We start from the raw sequence: 25,523 nt of genomic DNA on the forward strand, positions 1-25,523 counted from the left end.
TTTAACTTGTTATCTTTCAATGCCGACTTGATGAAGTGATAAGGCTTCTTGATATATATATATATATATATATATATATATATATATATATATATATATATATATATATAGTATTTGAGTGGTAAGCTGCATTCTTTGCTAATTGTGCTACACTTTGACTATCACTCCACAATGTGCTTACCGGCTACTTTCGATGAAGCTCCTCCATGTAATCTTGTAACTACATGATTTCCTTAGAGGCTTCCGTGATTGCAATGTACTGCTTTTCTGTTGTCGATAGTACAACTACTTTTTGTAATTGAGATACCCAACTCACTGTTGTAATCGCAACTGTAAAGACATATCCAGTGGTACTCCTACTACTATCTTGATCACCCAAGTGATCTGCATCTACATAACTCTACAACTCTAGATATGTACCTCTATAACAAAAGGAGTAATTTGTGCACTTCTTAGACATCTCAATATCCATTTTACTACAGTCCAACGCTCTCTCGCCCGAGTTCGGGAATATCGATTCACAATCCCACTGCCCGTAGAATGTTTAGTCTCATGCTCACCATGGTATACATTAAACTTCCCACTACCGACACATACAACACTAATGACATCTCATCTTTCAAAGCCTAAGTACTCTGACACATATCCTTGAAAAGGTTTGAAGTGAACCGCTAGAGGAGTCACAATTGATTTTGCCTTATCCATGTTAAATCTTTTTAACACACTGTTCACATTGTCTTCCCGCAACAAATCATAATTTCTTATTTTTTCCTTTCCCCAATGATTTTCATGCCTAAGATCTTCTTGGTTTCTCCCAAGTCTTTCATAGCAAACTATGATGCCAAGATCTTCTTCACTTCTTTGATTCTGTTCATATTGGAACTTGCCACTATCATATCATCAACATATAAAGAGAGACACATGATATCACCATCGCTATGCTTGCGAAAATAAACACAATGATCAGCTTCACAGTGTGTAAATCCTTTTTCTTTACCGCGGAGTTTGCTTCAAGTCATACAAGCTTTTCTTCAAGCAACACACCATATGTTCCTTACCTTTGACCTCAAAATTTCTAGGTTGTGCCATATATAACTCTTCATCTAGATCACTATGCAAAAAAGCCGCTTTTACTTCTAACTGCTTGAGATGAAGATCCTACACTACTAGTAAAAATATCTCTAAGTAGTCGATCCCTTATTTTTTAGAAAAGCACTAGACGACAAGTCTCGCCTTGTATCTAATACTAACATCTGCCTTATTTTTTATCTTCTACACCCATTTATTTAATAACTCCTTTTTACCAGTGGGCAACTCAGTCAACTTCCAAGATTTGTTTTGAAGTAATGAACTCATCTCGTCTTTCATAGCACGTCCACTACACATGAGATGTGTTGCCTCATCATAGGTCTCTAGTTCTCCCGAATCTTATGGGTAAAAAATTAGCTTTGGCTTTCTTACACATGTAGATTTCCTCAAAATAGATACTTTAGGGCCGCTGGTCTGTTTCATCATAAGTCTCTGGTTCTCTCGAATCAACTCCCAAGTTTTGTTCTGAACAATATTATTGGAGTTATCCCACATCGCTTGTAGAATGGGTTGGTGGTAGATTTATAAGTATAAGGGAAAGTCTCATCCTTTAAGCTAGCTTTTGGGATAAGAGATGCCTAAGATTGCTCAACACTAGTAATGAACTTGGTTATAGTCCAAGTTATAAAAAATTATGAACTCAATAGTCACACGGGAGATATACGAGTTGTTGCTGCATCAACCAAGGGCCCGATGTGTGAGGGGGAGATTGTTGACATTATCCCGCATCAATTCTGGAAGGAGCTGGTGGTTGGTTTATATGTGTGAGAGAAAGTCTCATCGTTGAGCTAGCTTTTGGGATAGAAGCTCAAGACAACCCAATAAATCCATGCAAGCTCGATTCGGATCATGTAATAATGAATATTGTGCCAGCGGTACTATGTAACTCAGGATCGAATGGTGTAGTATATTTATCCAAGTTATCACAAAGTTATAATTTACGCATGTTGTAGTTACACACAAATTTGGTCATTCAAATTCCCTTTTTTTTCCTCATATTAGTGATATCTAGTGAAGGCAAGATTTTGTAACTAGTTCACGTAATAGTACAAATAAAGAAATATCTTCACCTACTATATGGATGAAGGCAGAAAAAAAAATATCTTGTTAAGGAAAAAAAGCGAGATGAAAAATGTAAGGGAGCCGGGAGGAGAAAGAAATGTCTAATAAGATAAGTATTTGTTGCTTAATTAAGTATTGTTAGCATAAAGATGATATTGGCATTTTAAATGAAAAATGTGTGGTTCCATTCCGCATGAGAGTAAAAATAACCCCACATGTCTCCCGAAGAATTTATTATGCAAAAAGAAAAAAATCTTTAATTAAAGGAAGATGTGTGTCATGATATTGATGATATATAAGACAAGATTGGCAATGAACTTGGTTATAGTCCAAGGACACAAGCCCCATGAATTATCAAATCTAGGGCTTTGGCCTATGAATGTGATCATGACACATAGTAATCTATGCATAGTCAATGAGAGGAATAATTGGTCAAGAGGTCCTAAACCTATTGTGGGGTAGTGCGGCAATCAATTCAGTATTAAACATTTTAGTTGTGCCAATTTAGTCTTAAATCTTTTTACGATTTGCCAATTTTATTCTAAACCTTTATCGTATCAGTTTTGTCCTTAAACCTTTTGAAGATTTGTCAATTTAGTCATAAACCTATTATTTGGATATTTTGCAGAAAGGACTATAGTGACAAATCATCAAAAATTTTAGAACTAAATTGATAAATTATCAAAAAAATTTAGGATTACTGAGCACAATTGAAAGGTTTAAAATTAAATTATCAAATCGTCAAAGTGCTTAGAACTAGATTGACTTCCGTATAATAAAATCAGGATTTTTTGGATAATTTTCTCGTTAATTAGATTTGAAACGATTATTCTGCAGATCGAGAGTTGGTAATCCTTTTACATGTACACTAACTATGCCAACTCTCGAGGGTTGTTGTAAATGATTAACCTTCCATAGAGACCAAGTCCCCAATTATACATATTCTTAAACGCTACTCTTAACTCATTAAAGGCAATCCAATCTCTGTATTCATGATAAAATCCACAAATTAATTGGAGCAAATCAATTCAAAACTTGATAATTTCTTCTTTTACTCATAATGGTGGAGCATCTACCGCCTTTCGTGTATCCGATAAATCTTCCTCGATTGAACTCGAGCATAAAGGTTTGTGCTAGTTCCAAATTGGATAAAAGGAAAATCCGGCAATTGAAAAATTCCCATCTTGAGTGAGGAAAACAAGCATGCTTATAATACTTAGAGAACCGTTGGGCTGAGTCTGCACTTAGAAGTTACTGTTACCGTAGACAGTGACCATTTTGATCCAATCAATGAGTAAATCAACTGGTCAAGAAAATAAAAAACAATGTCAACAATCCAGCCATCATAATAAAAAAATAAATCATTTCTTGGCTGTGGGCAGCCTACAATTAGCACACTTCTTAAAGTCATCAAATTCACATACATAATAATATAATCTTACAAAAATATAGCTTTTTTTTTCTTATTTTACATTGCAAACAGCACATACACTTTAGGAAACCTTGAACTTTGGACATAGTGCTTGTACCTATGTGTGATAAATCAGTATCTTATGAGTCAATAATTGGTGTTTGTTCACATCTAACACAATTGTCCCAATTGAACGTACAGCTGCGTTATGGGTGAACATCCCTAACCCTACCAGCTAGGTACAAAGTCTCCGCACGATTCTTATGAACTTTTTTTATATTTTATTTTTGTCCTGTATGTCATAGAAACTTCAAATAAACAACTAGTCGTCACTCAGCTCTGTCCAAAAAGAAAAAATCACTCAGCAGCAATGACTATTAAACTAGATAAACAAATAATTTAATGGACGGAGGCTTTTGGACCAAATCTAGCAAGCCCATTCCCCCTTCACTTTGATCAAAAAGCGAGTTGGCAAAGTCAAAGTTTAGAGCACTTGCTAGAAAATCGCTTCCCCATATGCCTTTTCATAGCCATTCGACCCTGCTAGGGATTAGGGGTGGGGACGCAAGTATCAAAGGTACGGGGTTCTCTTCTCGTGCTTTGCAAAGAGGCTGAGCAAAAATAAGATAGAGGAAAGTCGGAGATATGACAAATAAAAAAAAATATATGCATTTTAAAATACAGAAACAATCAAAGTTTTATTTTTTTTTTCATTAACACGTTGCTATAAAATTGAGGATCATTTAATTACTTCATTGATTAATCCACAAGTGAAGGGACGGCCTAAGATGCATCATCAAATATGGAAAAATAGGGATAAAGATAGAATTGAGGAAATTAGAGGATAAAGTTTCTATATATGGTGATTAATCGGCAGTTTTGGAACCCACATCAAATATTAATTACCTTCCACTTTTATGAACTAAAAATTCTTATTAAATGTGTAGATTTTACCTTATATAATTTTTAGGAAAATTCGTAAGACTAAGGTTCCACCTCTAGTGGAAAAACTGAATATATTACATGAGAACAACATATAATGGAGAAAAGTACACTTGAAGTGTCATAACTTTTGTACGACGTTCACTTAAATGCCATAACTTTCAAAACGTTCACTTAAGTGACATAACTTTCAAAAATCGTTCACTTGAGTGACATGTTGACGTGGCAGCTGGAAAAGCCGACATGGCAACCGGAAAGTTGATGTGGCACTAGTGGAAAAGTTACCGTAGACGCCAGAAAGGCGATGTGGCACATTGGAAAAGTTCTTGTAGTACTCAAGTGAACGATTTTGCTCCGACGTAGCACTCAAGTGAACGATTTTTGAAAGTTATGGCACTTAAGTGAACGTTTTGAAAGTTATGGCACTCAAGTGAACGCCGTACACAAGTTATGGCACTTCTAGTGTACTTTTCTCCATATAATGATACTTATCATATGACGAAAATTTGCTCCATGTGAGATCAAGATGAGACAGCATGACATCTTAGAGGGAGTCTATTCCGATTGATTCAATTCGGTTTCGACCCACACGAAAGGCATGAAGTTCCGGGCCACCGTTTTGGGAAGAAACTCGGTGAAATAGATATGGATTAAATGCAATTAGGAGCATCTCCTAAAAGAATTCCTTGTCGGGGTCAACAAAATCATGAAAAAACGTTTCGATTTATTTTCTTTTACATATAAATAATGGATTTGCCTGGACCAACACATGATTTTCTTATAGTTTTTGCTTTTCATCTTTGGTAAAAGGTAAATGGACGATGAAGACACCCACGAGAGCACAGAATCGTGGTCCAACGGGTCACGTCAGCTTTTGGTTTCTTTCCAAGACGGGAGACGCGAGGTTTTGGCCTATATAAGCACTCCCCATCCCTGCACACCAGTTTTGTGTACCGCCTTCTTCACTCCCCCCTTCCTCTCATTTCTTCTCCGCTCGTTATCTTTCCATTCATATCACCACACCAGAAAATTCCCTCTCTAGCTCTGTGGGGGAAGGAAGATGGAGATGGCTGACCAGAAGACAGTGGCCAAAGATGCCGTCTCCGGCAACGGCGTCCAACGGAAGTCGATCGAGGACTTCGATCCTCCGGCGAAGCCCCACCTTAACAAGTATGCTTCCGCCTGCGCCATCCTGGCCTCCATGACCTCCGTTTTGCTCGGTTATGGTAAGTCCCTTCCCTCTCTCTCTCTCTCTCTCTCTCTCTCTCTCTCGATGCATACGATGTTGTGACAGCATGGGAAGGCTCGTCCTGGTGGCTGTCCATGATGTTTGGAACTCTCTATAACCACATATATCTCTGCCGAATGCATACAGTGGATCATAATGATAGATCTATTGCGAAAGGTCGTTTTTTCTTAAAACGGATAGGAAATGAAGAAAAGCAAAAAAGCAAAAGCAAAAGCAAATAGAGATTTTGTCATTTCTGTGCATATTCGCATCTATTTTTTTTTTTTTTTTGGTCCAAATATTCGCATCTATTGAGATGAATGGTTTCGGATAACATCATCAATTTTTTCTTTTCTTTTCTTTTCTTTTTTCGGAGTTAATTTTGAATAGAGTCCATTGTGCTTATTATTTACTATAGCTCCCGTTTTATCGATATAAAGGAAAATCAATTTGAAGGAAAAGGGAGGACAAATGGTGTGTGAGATTTTATTTTTCTGTTAGTTTTTCAATTTCTTGTGGATAACCCTTTTTTTTTTTTTCAAATTTCGGCAGATATAGGAGTGATGAGCGGGGCAGTGTTATACATACAGATGGATCTGAAGATAAGTGACACTAAGGTCGAGATCTTGACCGGGATCCTTGCCTTGTACTCACTCCTCGGGTCGGCGATGGCGGGACGAACCTCCGACTGGATCGGCCGCCGTTACACCATCGTGTTGGCTGGGGCCATCTTCTTCGTCGGGGCCCTCCTCATGGGATTTGCCCCCAACTACAGCTTCCTCATGTTCGGCCGCTTCGTCGCTGGCATCGGCGTCGGCTACGCCCTCATGATCGCTCCCGTCTACGCGGCTGAGGTCTCCCCTGCCTCCTCTCGCGGCTTCCTCAGCTCCTTTCCCGAGGTACTTACTCAGTTTCTTTTTTGTTCGCCCTAATTTGGTAGCATCTTTTTCATTTTTTCATCCGTCGTCAATTTTGTCTTTTTAGTGTTGAACGTGCATTCTTTTTCTTACGGGAAAAATTGAAGTTAGATAGGTGATTCTAGGTTTAGGGCTTATTTTTCTCATTTTGAACTTTTTTTTGTTATGGTTGCCAACGTGGAGCCTATCGGGATGAATAGACGTCGTTTTGGTGGTTCAGGTTTTCATCAATGCTGGCATCCTCCTCGGCTACATCTCCAATTATGCCTTCTCCAAGCTCCGCCTTAACCTCGGGTGGCGTATGATGCTCGGAGTGGGAGCAATCCCCTCGGTCATGCTTGCCTTCGGGGTCCTCGCCATGCCGGAGTCCCCCCGATGGCTCATCATGCAAGGCCGCTTGGGAGACGCGAAGCGTGTCCTAGCCAGGACCTCCGACTCCAAAGAGGAGGCCGCGCTTCGGCTTGCTGACATTAAGGAGGCTGCTGGTATTCCTAAGGAGTGCAATGACGATGTTGTCAAGGTCACAAAGCGAAGCACTGGGGAGGGCGTGTGGCGCGATCTACTCCTCCACCCGACCCGGTCCGTCCAACACATCCTCATCTGCGCAGTTGGGATCCATTTCTTCCAACAATCCTCTGGTATCGACGCTGTCGTCCTCTACAGCCCTCGTATCTTCGCGAAGGCAGGTATCCACTCCTCCAACAAAAAGCTCCTTGCCACCATCGCAGTCGGCTTCGTAAAGACGATGTTCATTCTCGTTGCCACCTTCCTCCTCGATCGGGTCGGGAGACGGCCGTTGCTGCTGACCAGCGTGGGCGGGATGATCGTCTCGCTGGCCTCCCTCGGAATGTGCCTCACCATCATCGACAATAGCCATACAAAAGTCATGTGGGCGGTGGCTATGTGCATCGCATCAGTGTTGTCCTACGTGGCCTTCTTCTCCATCGGGATGGGACCAATAACATGGGTGTACAGTTCAGAGATATTTCCGCTGAGGCTACGCGCGCAAGGGTGCGCGATCGGCGTCGGCATGAACCGAGTGGTGAGTGGAACGTTAGCGATGACGTTCATATCACTATACAAGGCGATCACGATCGGAGGGGCCTTCTTCTTGTACGCGGGGATCGCTTGCGTCGCATGGGTGTTCTTCTACACGCTGATGCCGGAGACGCAGGGGCGAACGCTAGAGGAGATGGGGCAGTTTTTTGGTAAATTCACCAAATGGAGGTCTGCGGCGAGGGAGCTGGATATGCAAAGGAGCAAAGTGGTGGTCAATGGTGACGGCACCGGCGAGGGAACGTTAGGAAAATGATTATACGGTGGGGGGTATCAGGTAGATATCAAAAGCCTTTGTTAGGGTTTTTTGAGTAATTACACATACATAGTGTGATGGTTGATGATGGATAACGACGAAAGGGGTTGCTTCTTGTTTGACATTTTTAAGAAACAGAAACAAATTACTATGATGAATATTAAAAGAAGAAGCCCAGAGAAATTCCTCAAGAAATTCAATTGTCGTTGGAATAAGAAATCTCCTCTTTCTCCTTTGATATTGTGTTTAGGATTTTCGTTTTCACGTACAATTTGAATCTTTACGTAGAAAAGTTAGAAAGGTTATTGTCTGAACTTATTCTGTCGAATTAATCATTTGGAAGAACGGCAATTTCCACTCGTCTTATTCAGTATTACTTAACACCATCTCAAGTTCGGAACTTGGGTCGTTCTTATTTGGTACCGCTATGCTAAATCTAAAATTTCTTTTTGCCGCACTAAGTGAATCCACGTGTACAATTTTCCAATTTAAGTCTATAAACACATGAAATTCAAATTCACATAATTCATAGGTTGAATGAGAAAAAGGGGATTGGTGATCACTACACAAATGATCACGAAAGATACGATATTATATAGGATAAATTTATCCGTCGATTAAGCTTCGAAAAAGAAGCTTTGGTTTGATTTTCCTTTTTTGAAGAAGGTACATCATACAATGGAGGAAGATTAAAATCCGCACAAGTTTCTGGTGTTGTCCAATCTTACTCATTTTACGATCTCAAATCACAATCTTACCGCGATTCAAATCTCCATCCTATCTAAAAGAGTACTTTAAACGAATGGGACCACCCAGATAGTGGAGGTTTAAGATACTTTAAATTCACGATTAGTGTAGACGACATGCTATGATGTCTTAGATTTGGTATGTCCAACATCTTTCATTAAGGCTCGAAAAAATTCGATTGGCAACGTGTGTGCTTATGCACTGGATTTGCTCAATTGATGTTTCCAAAAGCCACCATGGTAATTGACTTGGTTAACAGGAACATCTAGGAATAGGAATGAAGATGTGCGGCCGCATTCAATACGGCAACTTCCAAATTCTTCGCTTTCTTCTTCTTCTCGGCCTTTGCTTTTTGTCTCGCTTGATTGAAGAAGATTATTTTTCAAATGATGTACCATACAATATTATATCGGCTTCGCAAGTATTTCGATACAAAATATAATTTTTTTTTGCTCTCAATTTCATTGGGACGGGGTGCTCTCATCTGATTTCAATGGTAACAGGTCATGTTGCTCATTCAAAAAAATACAAATAAAAATACAAATAAAAATAAAAAAATAAAGAAAAAACTTTCAGCTGTAGTCTATAGAATCATGTGGTGCTTGTGCTTTTAAGAAGAGGGTCCACTTTGTGAATGATTGAAAGGGTGGGAGGATCGCTTATGGAGAAGATTTAAAGAGGGGCATGAACACATTTTCAAATGAGCTACTTGTCCCCTAATTATTGATGCTGGGAGGGACTGAATTTTCTTGCTCCAGTCACCGTCGGTGCCACTGTTCTCAGTCATCTACCTTTCCCCTTTTTTGTCTTATTTCTCAATTTCCATTCACTTTAGTTTGAGATTCCTAGTTCTCATAATGGTAGGACCACAAAAATTTCACACCCACAAGATTTTCTATATTGCACGGGTAAACAAGCCGGGCCCAAGAAAAGGGAAAAAAAATTTCAAGATGTGGCGCAGCATTCATATGGTACACATAAATCAGACTGAACTACGTGAGGAAAAATTGTCAAAAAAGTCTTAAATTTTTTGCACGTTTGCCAATTCAATTTTAAACCATTTAAGTTTGTCGATTCAGTCATAATAAACATTTTTACATTTTGTCAATTCAGTTCTATTGGCCAGAGTTATCGACATGGACGCTAGCTGCCCTACGTAGTACCGCCGTTCTTGGTGTGAACAATTGGTAATAATATTTTAATATTTCTCTAGTATTTTCCTTTTTTCTATTTTCCTTTTTCCTTTTTCTTTTTTTTTTCCTTTCTTCTCTCCGACTATAACCGGCATCCTCCACCGGTGTTAGGCGTGGGACGCCCCCACCGGCCCCTAGCACAAGATCGGGCAATGGTTGCCCTGGCCGGGGGCTAGTAGGGGCAGCCCTCTCCCGCTCAGGCGAGGGTGTCTCTCACCCAATGCAAGGCGATGGTCGGAGGGAAAAAAAAAAGAAGAAAAAATGTAAAATTATTTGAAAAAATAATAAAAATTTATTAAAAATTATCCACGTCGTTGTTGGAGGTGCCGCATAGGACCGTTGGCGTCCAAGTCAGAAATTTCCATTCAATAAGATTGAATTTGTAAAAGGTAAAAAAGATTTATGACTGAATCGATAAATAAAGTTTGATGACTAAATTGGTAAAAACATAAAAAAATATTTCGGATTTTTTTGATAAATCTGTCGAGCTATATGAAAGTAGTGATGACAGCTTGAAGGGTACAGGACAAAAGCTGTACCAGACTTCTTCATTAGGATTGGCTTCATCTGTCATGCAAGGGAGGCTTGCCAAAAACAGTGCACGTTCAATTAATTGCTGTGTCTAGGAATCTGACAACTCAATCTGGCTCATCTCCTGATCAAATCCGGCGGTCCAATGTTCTTTCTGAGTTGTCAACTATGGAGAGTTTAAAGCAACGATTGGGGCAGTGTCTGGTCGGCTAACAAGGAATATGAGAAGAAGTGCATCAAAATCAACTAGATGGAGTGAAGTTGCAACTGTGCATAGAACCAGAGACTAAGCTTATGTTATCGGATGCAACTACTGGGGAAAAAGTCATTTTGACGATGCCTTCAACTGATTAGCACTTGAGAAAAAAAGTCAAATTTAGTGACGCGTAATGCCTCGTAGCAAGGGAAGTGATTAGTCTTCAACTGCCAACATCGATTATCGATTATGCGTATCTCTCTCATCGATGATACTTTTATATTTCTCGGATGTTGATATTTTGAGTTGCCCGTAGATTGATTCAATCGAGGATCAGAAGATTAAAATCTTCAGATCTTTCGCGCGACGTCATTTTCACCGCGGGAACTAGGAAACCTGCATTTGAGAATGTTTCCAGATTTCGTGAGTTGGAGGTACAAGTTGTTGACATTAGGGTTTGCAAATGGGTAGGAACTCCTTCCACCAATTCACAGCATTCGGTATTGACGAGAATTATTTACACAGATCCCCCCTACCATTTCGTGTTGTCCGACCACAATATATATATAGTAAAACAGAAGAACTTGCGGGATAGAAAGCCAACATCAAACTTCTTGTGAATTTGACTAACATCAAAATGGAAATCGTTCGAAAAGGCACACTTTGACAAAGTATTGGTGTACGTACAAGGACATCTAGAGGAGACGCTTAAGTACCTATCAAGGCAAGGCAAGAAGTATGTTATCGCGGAATCACATAGAGCATTCAAGTCGGGAATACGTCTCCTTCAAACATCTACATGTAGAGTAACACGTTCCTCTGGCAATGTACGAGACACAAATGACAAGACCCGCTTCCATAACACACAATTGAAGTATGATAGCCAATATGTGTACCCACTGCAACTTTAAAAACTTAACTTGTCTCTTAGGATCGCCACAATATCGTGTGGGAGTGGACTTGTCACATCAAACGCAGTTAATGATAAGCGATCTTGGCCTTAAAGGATGCGCTCACCGTGCTGCCGCATGATCGAGAGCATTAGAAACAATGCTCGAAAAGCAGTACATCCTTGTCCAAGAGTGAGAGAATGAGTGCCAATCAAACCGAAGATACGACTTATATAAGCTCAGCATCTTTACATAATAAAATGTGAAGACAGCCCCTGTTCGAAAAGCTCATCAGGAAAACCCCCCATTGCGGCCAATAACTCAATTGCACATTAAAGGTAACTCGGACTTTCCCGTTAGGGGGGAGGGGGTTTCCCTGTCACAATTGCGACTAAAAAGAGACACCTACAAGGTAGAAGCATTAATTTACAGTGGAAGACGAGCTTCACTAAGAATCGAAGAGGAAATAGGAGAAGGGTTAATAACAAAATCATTTCTCTATGCCTTGTTGTAGATACTGTATCAGGTCATATCCAGCAGTAGTCCATTTGTTGTACGCATCTGTGCAAGTGCGGATCATGAAATTAGCCGCCTCACGCTCGCTCATTTCAGGATGAAATCTCTTCCGCAAATTGCCGATGGGGTCACCCCGGCTAAAGCAAGGCAATCCACTGTCCACCATTAACAACACTGTGTTGATGATACCATCCATGTGACGACGAGCAGCAAGGTAGCCCTTCACACACAATCTAAAAGGAACAAGACAAACATCAAGTTTTGACATGATGACTGATTAACAAACAAGGGGATTCATTAAGCTAATTATAAGCATCGTGAGCAGGAGCAGCCCTTGTAACTTAACCAAAGTCAAAAGGCATTGGACAGTAAAAGTCCCAAGAACGGAGGATTATGGCTGGCAATTTGTGTTTTATCACATCGAATTTGAAGTATAATGTACATTCGTCGACCCAAACATGGCAAGTTCATTAATCACAATTGCATCCTTGCAACCAACATCATCCAAGAACGGCCACAACAACAATAAACTAAGCCTTATCCAACTATGTGGGGCCCGTGAATAACATGTTTAGCACATTTTAAAAAGGATTTCCCATATGTGAAAGTGTTAAAACATGTTTGAATATGTTTAAAAGCATATAAACAGATCCAAATGCATGGAAATGTCATTTAATATCAATAAAATGTTAAGCTGCTCAATCAAACATGCTTAAATGTATTTATGTAGGTTGTGAAGGTCACCTCACACATCAGAAACTTAATTTGCCTTTTATACAATTAGTCAACCACATGTACGAGACAAAAGGGATTAAGTTTAACTGGGATACACTTAACCGTGTGCCAGGTTCCTGTCATGTGAACAAAAGTCTACATTACCTCACAAAGCGATTCCAAGTCTCGCTCTTCATGACTCCAGAAGGGTCAAGTAGTTGAGTCATTTCATGACTCAGCTTGAAATGTGCACTTTCAAACCGCATATTTCCACCTGGTGACGTTTCTAGGATGAAACCAAAATCGATATGTACAAGCCGTCCCATGCTGCATGAATCATATTGTTAGGGCTCCTTGATTTATCTACAGAACTTTTCAGAAATATAAAATAAGTTTTACTTGAAATATAGTATCACCAGTCAACAGAAAATGAAACCTCTTCCATGGAAAATCAGATGAACAATCTAATCACTACAGCTTGGTAACTTTACCAAAGACAAAGAGATTTATTTGATATTATGGATGACTGATCCTTAATACTATATGACCAAAGCAGTGCTCAAAACGCATGCCTGATGGCATTTCCCTTTTTTTTTTAAACATAAGTACGCCTGATGACATTGCTAACTAGGCATAAGTAGAATGCATAAACGGGTGGGAGAAAGAGGAGGGAGAGAGGGAGATGTACTTGTCAAAAAGAAGATTGCCATTATGCCTATCTTTTGGTTGAAGCAGAAGACTCGCAACTGCATAACCAGCACTACTGATGATGAAATTTTCACGTGCAGCTTCAAAACTGGGAGAACCAACAGGCCCATAGTCCTGTTGGAATATTTCATATAAACCCCCATCAGTCGTTTCACCCATTTGACTTCTGCTTCGAGTGTTAGGCACAACCTGCAGGCAAAAGAAAACGTTGCAATGAAGTGCAAGGTAGCCTGTAAATGTTAAGCGTTCTCATGAATATTGATACTCCACAGTACACACGCCGAAACCTGGGATCCATCTTCATTCAACGTGGTTAGTATTGCCTCTCCTCTAAAAGCTCTTGTTTTCCTTTATCTTGATCAAACTAATCGAAATATACGGGTTATAGTAAAAATGAATCTACATTTATCAAATTTCCCTTTCGCCCAACAAAAGCTCTATTAGTAATATACGCGACAAAAGTGAAAAATATAACGGATAACGATGGATACTATATTGTCATTTTTCTGAAAAGTATGGTAATATGATCTAACATGATGTGATCTGGATTTTTTTTTTTTGGTAAGGAATGATGTGATCTGGAGTTTATCTCATCTATTCCATAATTGAGAAAAACATGCATATTAACTAAGGACGATGTATTTAATTGTATGAACATGATGTGATATCATCAAATGTTTCATACAAGAGGGATAAACAACAAGTTTAATCTTACACAATCGAACATTATATATGAGATATGTCACAAATATAAGGACCTTCATCAGAGTAGATATAGGGTGGGTTTGGTTCAGCATTTGAAATGAGCTTTGAAGAAATGCAAATGCCTTCAACCTAAAGGGGTTTAGGAAAATGCTAATTGAATTTGGTAAAATCTCATTTGAAAATGGGCTTTGGGTTGAATGGTGTTTAGTAAAAATAACATTCTAAAGAGGCTTTGAATGCAATTTTTTAATTTTTATTAAAAAAAATTACCCATTGCCGGACCCGCAAAGAAGATAAACAATAAAAAAGGAGGCAAAATCGAAAATATAGGGAATTGATGAGGTTAATTTTGGAAGGAAAAAAATCTCTTAGCATTTGACCAAATGCTGAAAGCCCGATGCTAGTCCCTATCAGCATTGGGCTTTCAGCTTTCCCAAAGCCAACATTTGGTCAAATGCTGGCTTAAAGCTGAACCAAATGCTTAAGCATTCTCCTAATGACCTTTCGGGGCTAAAAGCCCCTTGAGAATGCTGAACCAAACCCACCCATAGTGTATGTCTTATGCGGGTATAAATTGTTTTACAACAAAACGAGTACTTTCTTTAAGTACAAAAAACATACGATGATGAAAGTTATACTGAAAATTACACATGTAGATTTATGTAAAAGCAAAAGCATTTCACTAACAGACAAATAAAAGACCCTCTTAGTCTGTGTTCGTTATTATTGTCCAGCAGATAGTGCATTAGCCCATGAGTATGCAGAAATGGGGCTAGAAGAAGGTGAAGACTTATCAGTGACAACCTCCCCAGAGCTGAAAATATGGAACTCTGAATTATTACTCCTTTCTTTTTTTTCAGACTCTGAATTATTTAAACGGCACCATCAGCACACTTTAGATTTGTAAAGTAGAGAGACCGGGGACTGGAAGTTTTTAACCTAATGCACCAATTATTAGATACTTCCCGCAAGCTCCCTGGCTCCCTCCTTTAATTGACAAGAAAAGAAGAAAAAGAAACGAAATATTAATTGCAAAGTCACAAAAGAGACCTCTCTAAAGCTAAAAGAACGACTGTCAAAATGTATGAAACCAATTTACCCACAAAAAAGAAGTACAAAACCAAATGTTCAACATCATTTCCCAGTAAAGAAATAATAATGAACTTTCAACTTCTTTTATACATAACCTACTTATGATTAGATGCCTTCTGCATCACGTTACAAGTTTTACCTTTCTTAAAACCAACTGAATTAAGCCATAGAAGACCAATGACTAAGGAACCAGATCGCTGACTTATTAAAGCGAATCTCATGCTTTCTAAAGCCATGTGTTTGCTAGTAACCACACAGCCGATATCAAGAACCCAACATCAAAACAAAGAAAATAAGTCAGGAAAAAAATGTCCATATAATAACCAATTGTTTTACGGTATAAGCAGACAAAATGAGAAAGCAAGGACTCCCACTCTCTCTCAATCTATAAACGCACTAAAATGATACTCTGACAGGAGAACAAAGAGGGTCAAAAGGACACATTGGAAGCTCCAACGATGATATTGCCTGGGACCATGGAACAAAGACTTCATAACATGTACACAGAATGCAAAGGATATCAGACAAATGACCACAAAGGAAGTGACTAAAAACCAGCAGTTCTACCTATATAATATCAAAGCATGGAAACATAATCACCTCAATAATTCCTCTTTCTGGGCCTGTCGGGAGAACACCATAAGGGAAGAGATATAAGTTAAGCCCAATTGCTTCAAATATGTCTCGGAGAAGTGATATCACTTGAAGAGCAAGGACATCTTGCCGGCAATCATCTCCAACCTGGAAAAAATTGATGGCATAGTTAGATTAATGACAGGAATGAATTTTGCTGTCAAATTAACCAGAACAACAACAAAATCCAAAAAGCATTTAATGCATGGAACAACCTAACAGGACTGTCATTCTCATGACATCTGCTTTGCACAGAAGAAACATAACTCAGACCTTGAATTTGGCCTAATTAAATTGAATTTATTCATCCCAAAGGCAACAATTCAGTGATACTAGATCCTATTTTCAGGTAAAGAACAAAATTAGCGTTACTCTTATGTTTGCGAGCATAAGATAAGAGAATTTAAAAACAAATACAAATGTTCAAAATTTACACTCTATTTCCCACTCACAAAAATTTCAAAATCTCGCTCATTTTCCCCACTCATTTTCATTCCCCTCCTTTTTCTTTTATCTTTTTTCAAACAGAGGATGTTCACTTGATCAGAACTAGTAAATTAACCATTTCACTGATGTCGAAAATACTTTCACTTTCCAATTGACCAGTTTCACAAGGAAATGGGCCTATTAAGTTTGACTGCAATTACTCACACGTCAACTTTGGTGTCCAACTACTTTATTGGTCATTAAATTCTCGATTCATCTACTTACAAAAACCTATGTGAATACCAAAGTTGGTGTAAAGCCTGCTACACTTGATATTCCAAAACCTACCCCAATCCAGTCAAACGTTGCTTAGACACACAAAAATGTTGACATTGAATTAAATGGTGCCATAATAAGATGTCCCACCAAGATATTTCATGATCAGAGTGATCAGCTAATTCCCAAAATTCATATCAGACAAGTAACCAGGAAAGCAAGCAAAGCAAGCATGTTGCATATTTGCCAAGTCTGGCCAGACAACAGTTTTTAGAGTTAGTGAGACAGAAACTGCCTGTGTACCTCTACCATCCTAACCACAACGCGAAAACTAGGATGCTAATTAAGCTGCTTCACATTTAGCAAGATGTTAACATGTCAGTTAGGGTTTGATTTAGCTGTCTAGTCGAATAGTTTCTATCCACCAAATTCAATAGCACTTTCCTTTTGACCATTTGTAGATATTTAAACCATCAAGATCAAACTAATTTTCACTCTTTGCATCACATACAACAATTTTCACACATTCACTGCAAAATCAGTTGCTGAACAAATCATTTTTGGCACAGGGACTCAAATAAGCTCCTTGAGTGCCATGCCTATGTAAACACAGAAACAACATTGTGTATGCGGAAGAATTCCCTGCAATCCATTGTAAACTTTGTTTTACAAAACATTTTTCGAACCCGACCATAAGAGGACAAACTGAAAATCCAGAAACCCCAGAGAATAATTCAGCATAATTTTCCTGAGGGTTGGGTTTTTTTTTATGGTAGAGAAATAACAGTTCATGGATACAAATAAAGTCAGCTAGGCAATTTGAAAAGTCCTAAGGAATCAAAAGCCAAGAAATACTGGGTCTATAAGCACATGATACATGGCATACTCACCTTAAATATACAAGCTTGAGGCTTTATATCATTCTGGTCACCCTCACGATCAACAACATTAAAGGTGATCATGATAGGAACTTTCGCAGCCGATTGTAGAGGTATTCCACTGTCCACCTGAATACCTCTGACAAGTTTATTAGGAGCAGTTGGTAAATAGAGGTCAACTCCCTCCATTTCAATTTTCTCCAACTCTCTGCCATGAACATCCGTGAGCATCAACTTCAAACACTACATGCTAAATAATTACCGTGGGAACAGGATTTATCAGTGAAAATGAACAATACCTCCGGATGCCAGCTCTACGCTCTTCCTTGGGCAGTGGAAATAGTACGCCGGAGATAGATGTAACTTTGTCGAAGAAATCGAACTCTCTTTTAAATAAATCGAGGGCCTTAGGAGTGAAACCATCAATTATATGCTCCCTCACAACCGGTAACATTGCTTGAAAATTATTGTTCTGAAACAACCAAATGAGATATTGTGTACAACATTAGGATTAGAGAAATTATAATCACAGAAAAAGCAGTGGTCCTTGTGCATGCGGTGAACGAGTTTACTTCATACTTGTTATGAGTGAGCTTTTCATTTTACATTTATTTGCATCGGGTTAGGAGAGAGTTTGGCTAGCTGAAATTTGGTTGGTTTCACATTTTCCTGCATCATAAATCATAATGACACGAGACTTGAAAAGAAGGCAAAAGAATAATGAGATCAATCAAGTGGGAGGCTGCTCACCTACTTTGTGGTAAAAAGAATGCATCGGTACCTAATGTAACCTTGACGTTCGCATGGAATTAAAAACTGCTTAAAACAAATCACTACAAAACGAACTGCCTGTATTTCATATGATTAGATGCTTGCAAAATGCACCAAGATGCAAGTTATCAGTAGAAACTAGGGGTGCCAAAACTGAACTGAACCACTAACCGAATTGAACTGACCAAAAAATTGTGAATTTTGGTTCAGTTCAGTTTCGATTCAGTTAGTTGAATTATAACCACTCTTTCATTTTGGTTCAGTTCATCTCGGTTTGGTTTGGTTAACCGAATCAAACTGAAAAATATTTTTGTTGTTTTTTTATTTTTCCTTTTTTTCTTTCTTTTCTATATTTTTTTTTTCCTTTTTTGGTGGCTGAGGCAGGCGAAGCAGCCGACACTGGCTGAGGGCCGGCAACCCCCGCTGGCCGCAGGCAAGGGGTCGCGAGCCCTATCCTCACCAGATCTGGCCATTGAGAGGTGGGGAGGAGGTTGCCTCGCCGCTGCATGGGTGGACGGAGGTTGGGAGGAGGTCGGTGAGGTACATCCGGGTGTAGTTGAGGGGCTGGTCCAGGCGCGGCAGATGGAGTAAGTGATCTTGCCGTGGACAAGGTCGGCATTGAAGTGGTAAAGGTGGAACGTGAGGTAGAGGAAGGTGGAGGCGATGGTGCAGCAGATGTCGGGGCAGCGGCGACGAAGTCGGAGACAATGTTTTGAGGCAAGGGGCCTGCTGGAGGACAGAGAAGAGACAGAGAGGGGGGGGAGGAGGATGGGGGTATCATGGGAAATAAGTGAGTGAGGGTGTCTTGTGGTTTTTTGGGGGGATAGAAAAGCATGTGTCAGGCTGGAAAAGATGCGTCTTCACGTCTGTATCTGATGATGATGCGCACTCTCTACTTTTTTAATTCTATTCTTGCTGTTTTCATTAAAAAAGAAAAAATAAAATAAAATTTGAAATAACCGCAAACTGAACTGAACCGAACCGAACTGGATTTTTGGTTCGGTTCATATTCAGTTCAGGGCAAGGTTTGGTTTGGTTCCAACTTACCTCTTAATGGTTCAGTTCGATTCAGTTTTTGGACAAACTAAACCAAATTGAACCATTGACACCCCTAGTACAAACCCAGTCACTTAAACCAAAGTAATTAGATCCCAAAATACTACCTTACACAGGACATCCTCGCGGAAAAGCTACTTGTCTGAATTAAGCATCATACAGAAGATTATTTGAAGGGAATATTAGTAAGGAAGAAATGATAATTACACTAAACGTCCACTTAAATTTGAAAACTCACCAATCCATCTTAAATTACTAAAAGCCTGTACTATTTTCTTCAGAGTCATGTATCAGGACAACATTAAAATTTAATTTTGTCTTCCTGATTGTTAGGATATGCAAATCTAAATGTCAGCAGTACAATAAGATGCTACAAACTAAACAATATCATACAGAGTTTTGCAAGCACAAATGATTAAAATGCCAAATACAAGATCATCATCCCTCACTGGGAAAACAAACGAAAGCATGTACAGTCTGAAAGTCGGTCATGCACTCAATTCTAGTGAATCTAATGTTTTAGAAATGCAGATATAAAAGGAATAGAGATTTTAGTTATGATATCTTCACGACGCTTCTCATCAATTCTCATAGTTTTAAATTAGTTCAGAATGTTTGAAATAAATAATGGACTGTCAATCGTTTAAGTTAGTTATTAACAGCCGAACCTCTTTTTCTAGAGATTCTTCAATAAAAGCTGTGGGAGCAGACATAAGAGAATCCTAATTGACAATTTCATAAGTTGGACTTTCATGGAAAATATATATAAAAGGAAGGAGGCATGGCTTCACCTTCACAGAAACAAGAGTTTCTTTCCCTGGTTCTGATGCACAAGTCTCGCCCTGCCAGTTGATCACAGCTTATAAAAAATATTAAGCATGACAAGAACATACTTAATTGATTCCAGTACACGATTTTGAAAAAGAAAGCATTAACGTTCACAAACCTGCAGATGCCATATTAATATATGGGCAAATACATCGCTTCTCTGAGCAGCTCTTAGTAGATATCCCTCCACTAATCTCTGCAAAATAGCAGTTAATCACACATAAATAGTTAGTATGAAGTTCACCATACCAAATGCAAATCCCTCATGATGGGTGTCTTTCAAATAATCTGCACTTCAGCCAGCCTAGACGAAAATTTCAAAACGAAAAATATATACTCACACCAATATAAATCTGCCCATTTTAGGAGAAACAAGAGACCTTACTGGTTGCTTGGAAATATTCTCAGTAGCTTGCTCTCAATACTTCCAGCTAATGTCAATTGCTTTTAAGTTAAGAAATACAAGCCGCAGATTGTGGATTTAAAAATTGCTTTCCTGTTCCAAAGTAATATGGTTTCCAGCCTGCTGCTTTCCAATTCCAACATTTAGCACTAGTCTTTACAAAGGTTTTCTCGCAGTTTCAGTGCAAATAACCGTAGTCGTCAGTAGCTCAAAAGCAGGCCTCTCTCAATAAACAGTATAGGTGACAATCTCCACAAATGAGGTTCACCATTTTCCAATTGAGTCCTAAAGTTCTACATCATGCCACTGAGTCCCAAAACTTGTCAAAGTGTGCAATCAAGTATCTTTGGTAAGTCCGTTGGTTTTAGCTAATGAAAATATCTGATATGACCAGGTTTATGGTTGTGACTTTTTTATTGTACAATTTAAGGACATTTAGCACCAATGTGTGGCTGAGTAGGTGCTAAATCAGCCTACAGAAAATTTTAAACAAGAAAAAAACAAGTGGAGTGATTTGCCTGATTTTTTTCTTTTCCATTCTCTCATGATCAACTTGAAGAAAGCTACCATGGCCACCCTTTGTCGCTGCCACAAGCCATCATCAACACGCCTACCATCCACTATCACTACCACCCACCAAATCTAATCCTCTCGCCGAGACTCCACCACTTGCTGTCACTGACTCACCATGGACAGTGGCAGCAAATCTGTGTGGTGCAACTCAAAGTTGACGCCACCATAGTCCATGATAGTGGTAGATGCGTTTGCAAAGAAGAGCCAAAGGGAAAAGACTGGACTTCCTATTCTGTTCTCTGATATGCTCTCCCTTCTGCTTCTATTTGCCAAAAGGAACTCTTGGCTTTTCTTCTTGTCTAATGTATTAAACATTTTATGTTAATTCTGATTCATTTTGTCCCACCTCATATTTGCTTACAGGTTTGTTCCAATATGTAAAGCATTTACCTGTTCCATACATTGGCACCTACCTGGTGCCCACAAAAGGTTTATTCCCCCTGTTGCAGTTATTATGTGAAATGGGATAGTCTATGCAACAAGGAATCTGAAAACTTCTTATCCTACCCAATATACTAAGACAGGTCTTAAACAACACTTTAATTCAATTAGATTCCCTACTGTGGTGTTTGGTCTGATCTGCTAAATCCAACCCAATGTGACGACCAACAAAGTGATATGCTATTATCTGCTTACCCCGTCATCGTATCGCAGTGCTTGGACCAGCTGTGGCATGAAGAATGTCACTCTCTCAGGGGGGTAGGACTCTAGAACTCTGAGAACATAGGCCATGACACGTGGATGACCCTTATATGCAGGAGTAAGAAACTCAAGAGCTTGTGTAATTGAACAAGCAGCCCAATGGGGTAATTGTTGCAGAAGCACTGAATTTTCATCAACTGCCTTTGGAGTGACAAAATATGGCAATGCTTCAGGTAAGGTCCGCACATCCAATATATGTGACTGCAAGGTAAAAATTGCAGTATGTGAGGCAGCAAATCAAGAGAAAGACCATTAGATATATAAACAAGGGAAAATAGAGGCCAGTAATAAATTGAAATAATCATCATTTAAAGGAGTAGAGATTAGTATGGCTGTGAAGCCAACAATCCTAGCACCTATGAACTCACTCAATAGACATGATAAAATACATGACTTCAATGGGAAACTACAAAGCATAAATGAGATCTCCAGCAATGCAAAGACCATCTGCAAAAGAAAGAAAATGTGGAGAAATTCTGCCCATCTACCCTTGTTCCTCCTAGTTCTTACAATGTTGAAACGACAGCCAACTAGAGTAAGAAATTGTAACAAAATTGGCGATTAGCATGGCATGATGTATAATATATAAGTAAAATAAGTGAAGTTTCAGCAAAGATACTGACGTGCCTGAAAATGTCCAGCTCGGAGCACTATATTAAAGGACAGCCAACTAAGTTGCATTTGAGATCTACCAGATGGACATAATTCGTTTTACTATTAGCTAACATAATTGGCTTACTTTTTCATAATAAGATTTCGAGACTAATTAATTAACATTAACTGAGGTTTATTTTGAAACAACAATCAAGTATCATAGATGCGACACATAGGTTAAACATCTTTCAACTTGTTAATGAATATCTTGCTTTGGCCATATGCTAGGAAAATACAGCTACTTTGTGCATGCGTGTCATCATATCAAATGCAATTATCAGTATCTCTCAAATGTAGTTACCTATTGAAATGCCCACTAAAAGCATCTATATTTTTATTGGAGAATGTGTGTAGGGTGTTTGTATCTCCAATCGTTTCTTATGAGGCTCCAGTAATTGGAGGCAACTTCACATAAGCTAATATGATAAGAAAATGACTAGCACAAATTAATGATGCTTCATATTATTCGTACATCATTTGAATTTGGTGGAACATTGGAATAAACAAGATTAAAATTGACTATCTCATTATACATATGCTCCAAAATTTTCTGGTACCTGGTTGGCATACATATTGCGATACTTTATAAAGTTACAAGTGCTTATTGGAAGATGCCTAAGCCACGTGTAAATGCACATTGATATGAAACCATAGGAGCGTGCAGAAACCTGCTAAATCTGTGAAACATGTCAAATTGATGTGGCCAGATAAGTCCAGAGAGATGTATTAACTAACATGGCGCAAGTTTCAATCTGTGATTTCTAAACAAAGGATTACGAGATAAACTCCTCCTGAAGGTTAGACTTCTCGTGTACCTCATAACATACATTTGCCATTGGACGTATCAAATATCTATTCAATATCAACTAGGTTACTAATACAACATGGACCGAAATTATTCCAGGCTAATAGCATGGACTGAAATTCTTCCAGGCTATCCATGTAGCCAACACAAAATTTGGGAAGCTGCAGGGATGAAAAAAACGAGGGCACTTCCCTGTGTTGAGCTTAAAAGATAAAGATCATAAAAAAAACAAGACACACACTTCTCTTAGGTTTCTTCCTTCTGCACCTGCCACCTTCAGCCTATCGTTGAGGGGAAGATTAGCAACGTGAGGAAAGATAGAGGGAGTGGGAGCAGCATCTTATTCTCTCAGACCACTACAATTAGAATTACCATGGAAACCTACAAAATGGCTAGAAAAAGACTAATTATGGCTGAACACCCAAAATTGGAAAAGGCCACCGAAGATAAATTCCATCAATTTGACATCGGAGAACAACATCCATTAAAGATGGACATTCTCCATAGATTCTACAGGCTCGGATTCTGATGAGCTCCTAAAGTCGGAATTCATCATGCTCCCTTCCATACAAAATACAATAGAATCTCACCTGGCCTTCCTAAGCTGATGAATGCCTCCTTTCTCTTCTTTAAAGTCCAGAGCAAACAAGTGGGAGAAGCAAAAAATGTAGAATCCCACTTTACTTACTGCCTAGGGCTAGAAATTAGGTGGAAGAATGAAGCGTTAGGATTTCCCACTTTTACAGGTCCATTTCAATATTTGAGATCTTGATGATCGTATTAGCAGTCACATTGTTTTAACAGCCTTAAGCTATACCATCCATTATATCTGAGTATTAAGTCTCCTACCCAATCCTGAAAACCAAAAGAGACTGTTTATACGCTCTAGTGTGGCATCAAATGACTTTAAAACTCCCTCACTTTTAACCGGCCCTTGTTTTCTCTGTCATTAAGTCATTTCTTTTAGACAAACCTTCCCCACGTCAAGCTTGGGGTGTATGTGTCGAGATCGAGAGAGAGAGAGAGAGAGAGAGAGAGAGAGAGAAGTGAAGGCTGCCATGACATAGTGGACTTTGTGTCAAGTAAAGTCGTCTGTGGCATGTAGTTCCCCATGAGTTGCTTTGAACTTTCTGTTAGAAACTAGACAACACTGACATGTGTGATTCACAGGTATTTCAAAATCTGTTTTCGTTGGCAAATATTAAGAAGGGAAAAGTACAGGGAACCCTAGTAATAGTGATAATGACAAGTTATATGTTTCTAGAGGTTCTACAAGGTCGTAGCAAGGTTAATGTATCAACCGCCAGGAACCCATGTCCAAGTTGGGCTTCTGAAATAAAGTTAGGAATGACAATTCCTAAATAGATTAAATACAACAATGCAAATTAGGATGTTGAGTTCATGTTGGTCGTGTTCATGTCAAACTCATGTCAACCCGCCTAACACAATCAACTAACAAGCCATGTTCTAACTGGACTCGAGTATAAAAAATGGACCCACATAGCCAGCCCCAACAAGTCAAGTCCACTATAAATGAGCCAAAAAACTCGAGGCAGCTAGGTGATGACTCATCCTATATTGGGCAAGCTCGAGCTTGCTGATGCCTGACTCGTGTGGGTTGCGACCTAATCAAGTACTCCAGTACTCATTTTAAGCTATAAGAAAATCAAGATACTCAGGGTACCATATTGAGATCATTATTTCCTGCCTCCTGTAAGTTAGTAGTCATATGTTACCGCTACTTTCCTTTGTTTTTCCTCATTGGGCTGCACATTCTCAAAGGAGATTATTGAGGTCAAGCTCCTCCTGAGTTCGCAGTCCTAGGGGATTTAACGCTTAAGTGTCGTTCAGTTGTAATATGGTTGCAGTTGGACTTTCCTATATCATGAAATTCTATGCATAGTTTATGTGCACCCAAAAGTTTGCATATAAGAGACACCTTCACAATGTTGTTTCAGTTTAATTAAACTTTGTAATTACATATTAATAGTGATTTTGCCTTCTCATTTAGCTTCAAATTGTAGAAAAATATCTATAGTTTTCACTTTTCCTTTAAGTTGGGGATTATTGTACTAACAAGCAAGTTCAAGCTTGAGCTAGAGCTCAATATTGACGGAAAACCAGAAATTGGTGGGATCAATCTCAAGCATGCCGAAAATCATTTGAAGTTGAGTTCAAGAAACAATACTGATACTAGGTCAAGCTGGAGTTGCCTTCTAAATTCTTATTTTCGTGGTCCACATACACCCCTAAGTGCAAGGTCCC

General features: G+C 38.9%; 2 protein-coding genes across 6 annotated transcripts in view; one reads left to right on the plus strand and one right to left on the minus strand.

Annotated features, from left to right (window-relative positions):
* The first annotated feature begins 5,472 nt into the window (after window positions 1-5,472).
* Window positions 5,473-8,199, plus strand: LOC115737144 (polyol transporter 5-like). Its single transcript, XM_030669136.2, has 3 exons — window positions 5,473-5,730; window positions 6,285-6,631; window positions 6,870-8,199. The coding sequence occupies exons 1-3, from the start codon at window positions 5,565-5,567 to the stop codon at window positions 7,959-7,961; spliced, it is 1,605 nt and encodes a 534-aa protein (XP_030524996.1). The 5' UTR covers window positions 5,473-5,564; the 3' UTR covers window positions 7,962-8,199.
* Window positions 8,200-11,711: 3,512 nt separating this feature from the next.
* LOC115737143 (phosphatidylinositol 4-kinase alpha 1) overlaps window positions 11,712-25,523 on the minus strand; it is a 33,093-nt gene continuing 19,281 nt past the window's right edge. For all 5 annotated transcript variants that reach the window (XM_030669132.2, XM_048279804.1, XM_030669134.2 and 2 more), the window contains exons 18-26: window positions 21,734-22,000; window positions 20,240-20,317; window positions 20,085-20,135; window positions 17,766-17,938; window positions 17,479-17,674; window positions 15,854-15,994; window positions 13,437-13,645; window positions 12,914-13,075; window positions 11,712-12,267 (exon numbers count right to left, since the gene is read on the minus strand). In XM_030669132.2, the coding sequence (XP_030524992.1) occupies window positions 12,009-12,267; window positions 12,914-13,075; window positions 13,437-13,645; window positions 15,854-15,994; window positions 17,479-17,674; window positions 17,766-17,938; window positions 20,085-20,135; window positions 20,240-20,317; window positions 21,734-22,000 (1,536 nt within the window). In that variant the 3' untranslated portion in view covers window positions 11,712-12,008. The remainder of the gene's footprint in view (window positions 12,268-12,913; window positions 13,076-13,436; window positions 13,646-15,853; window positions 15,995-17,478; window positions 17,675-17,765; window positions 17,939-20,084; window positions 20,136-20,239; window positions 20,318-21,733; window positions 22,001-25,523) is intronic.

This window comes from Rhodamnia argentea, chromosome 5 (assembly GCF_020921035.1).
Source record: "Rhodamnia argentea isolate NSW1041297 chromosome 5, ASM2092103v1, whole genome shotgun sequence".
NCBI classification, from domain to species: Eukaryota; Viridiplantae; Streptophyta; class Magnoliopsida; order Myrtales; family Myrtaceae; genus Rhodamnia; species Rhodamnia argentea.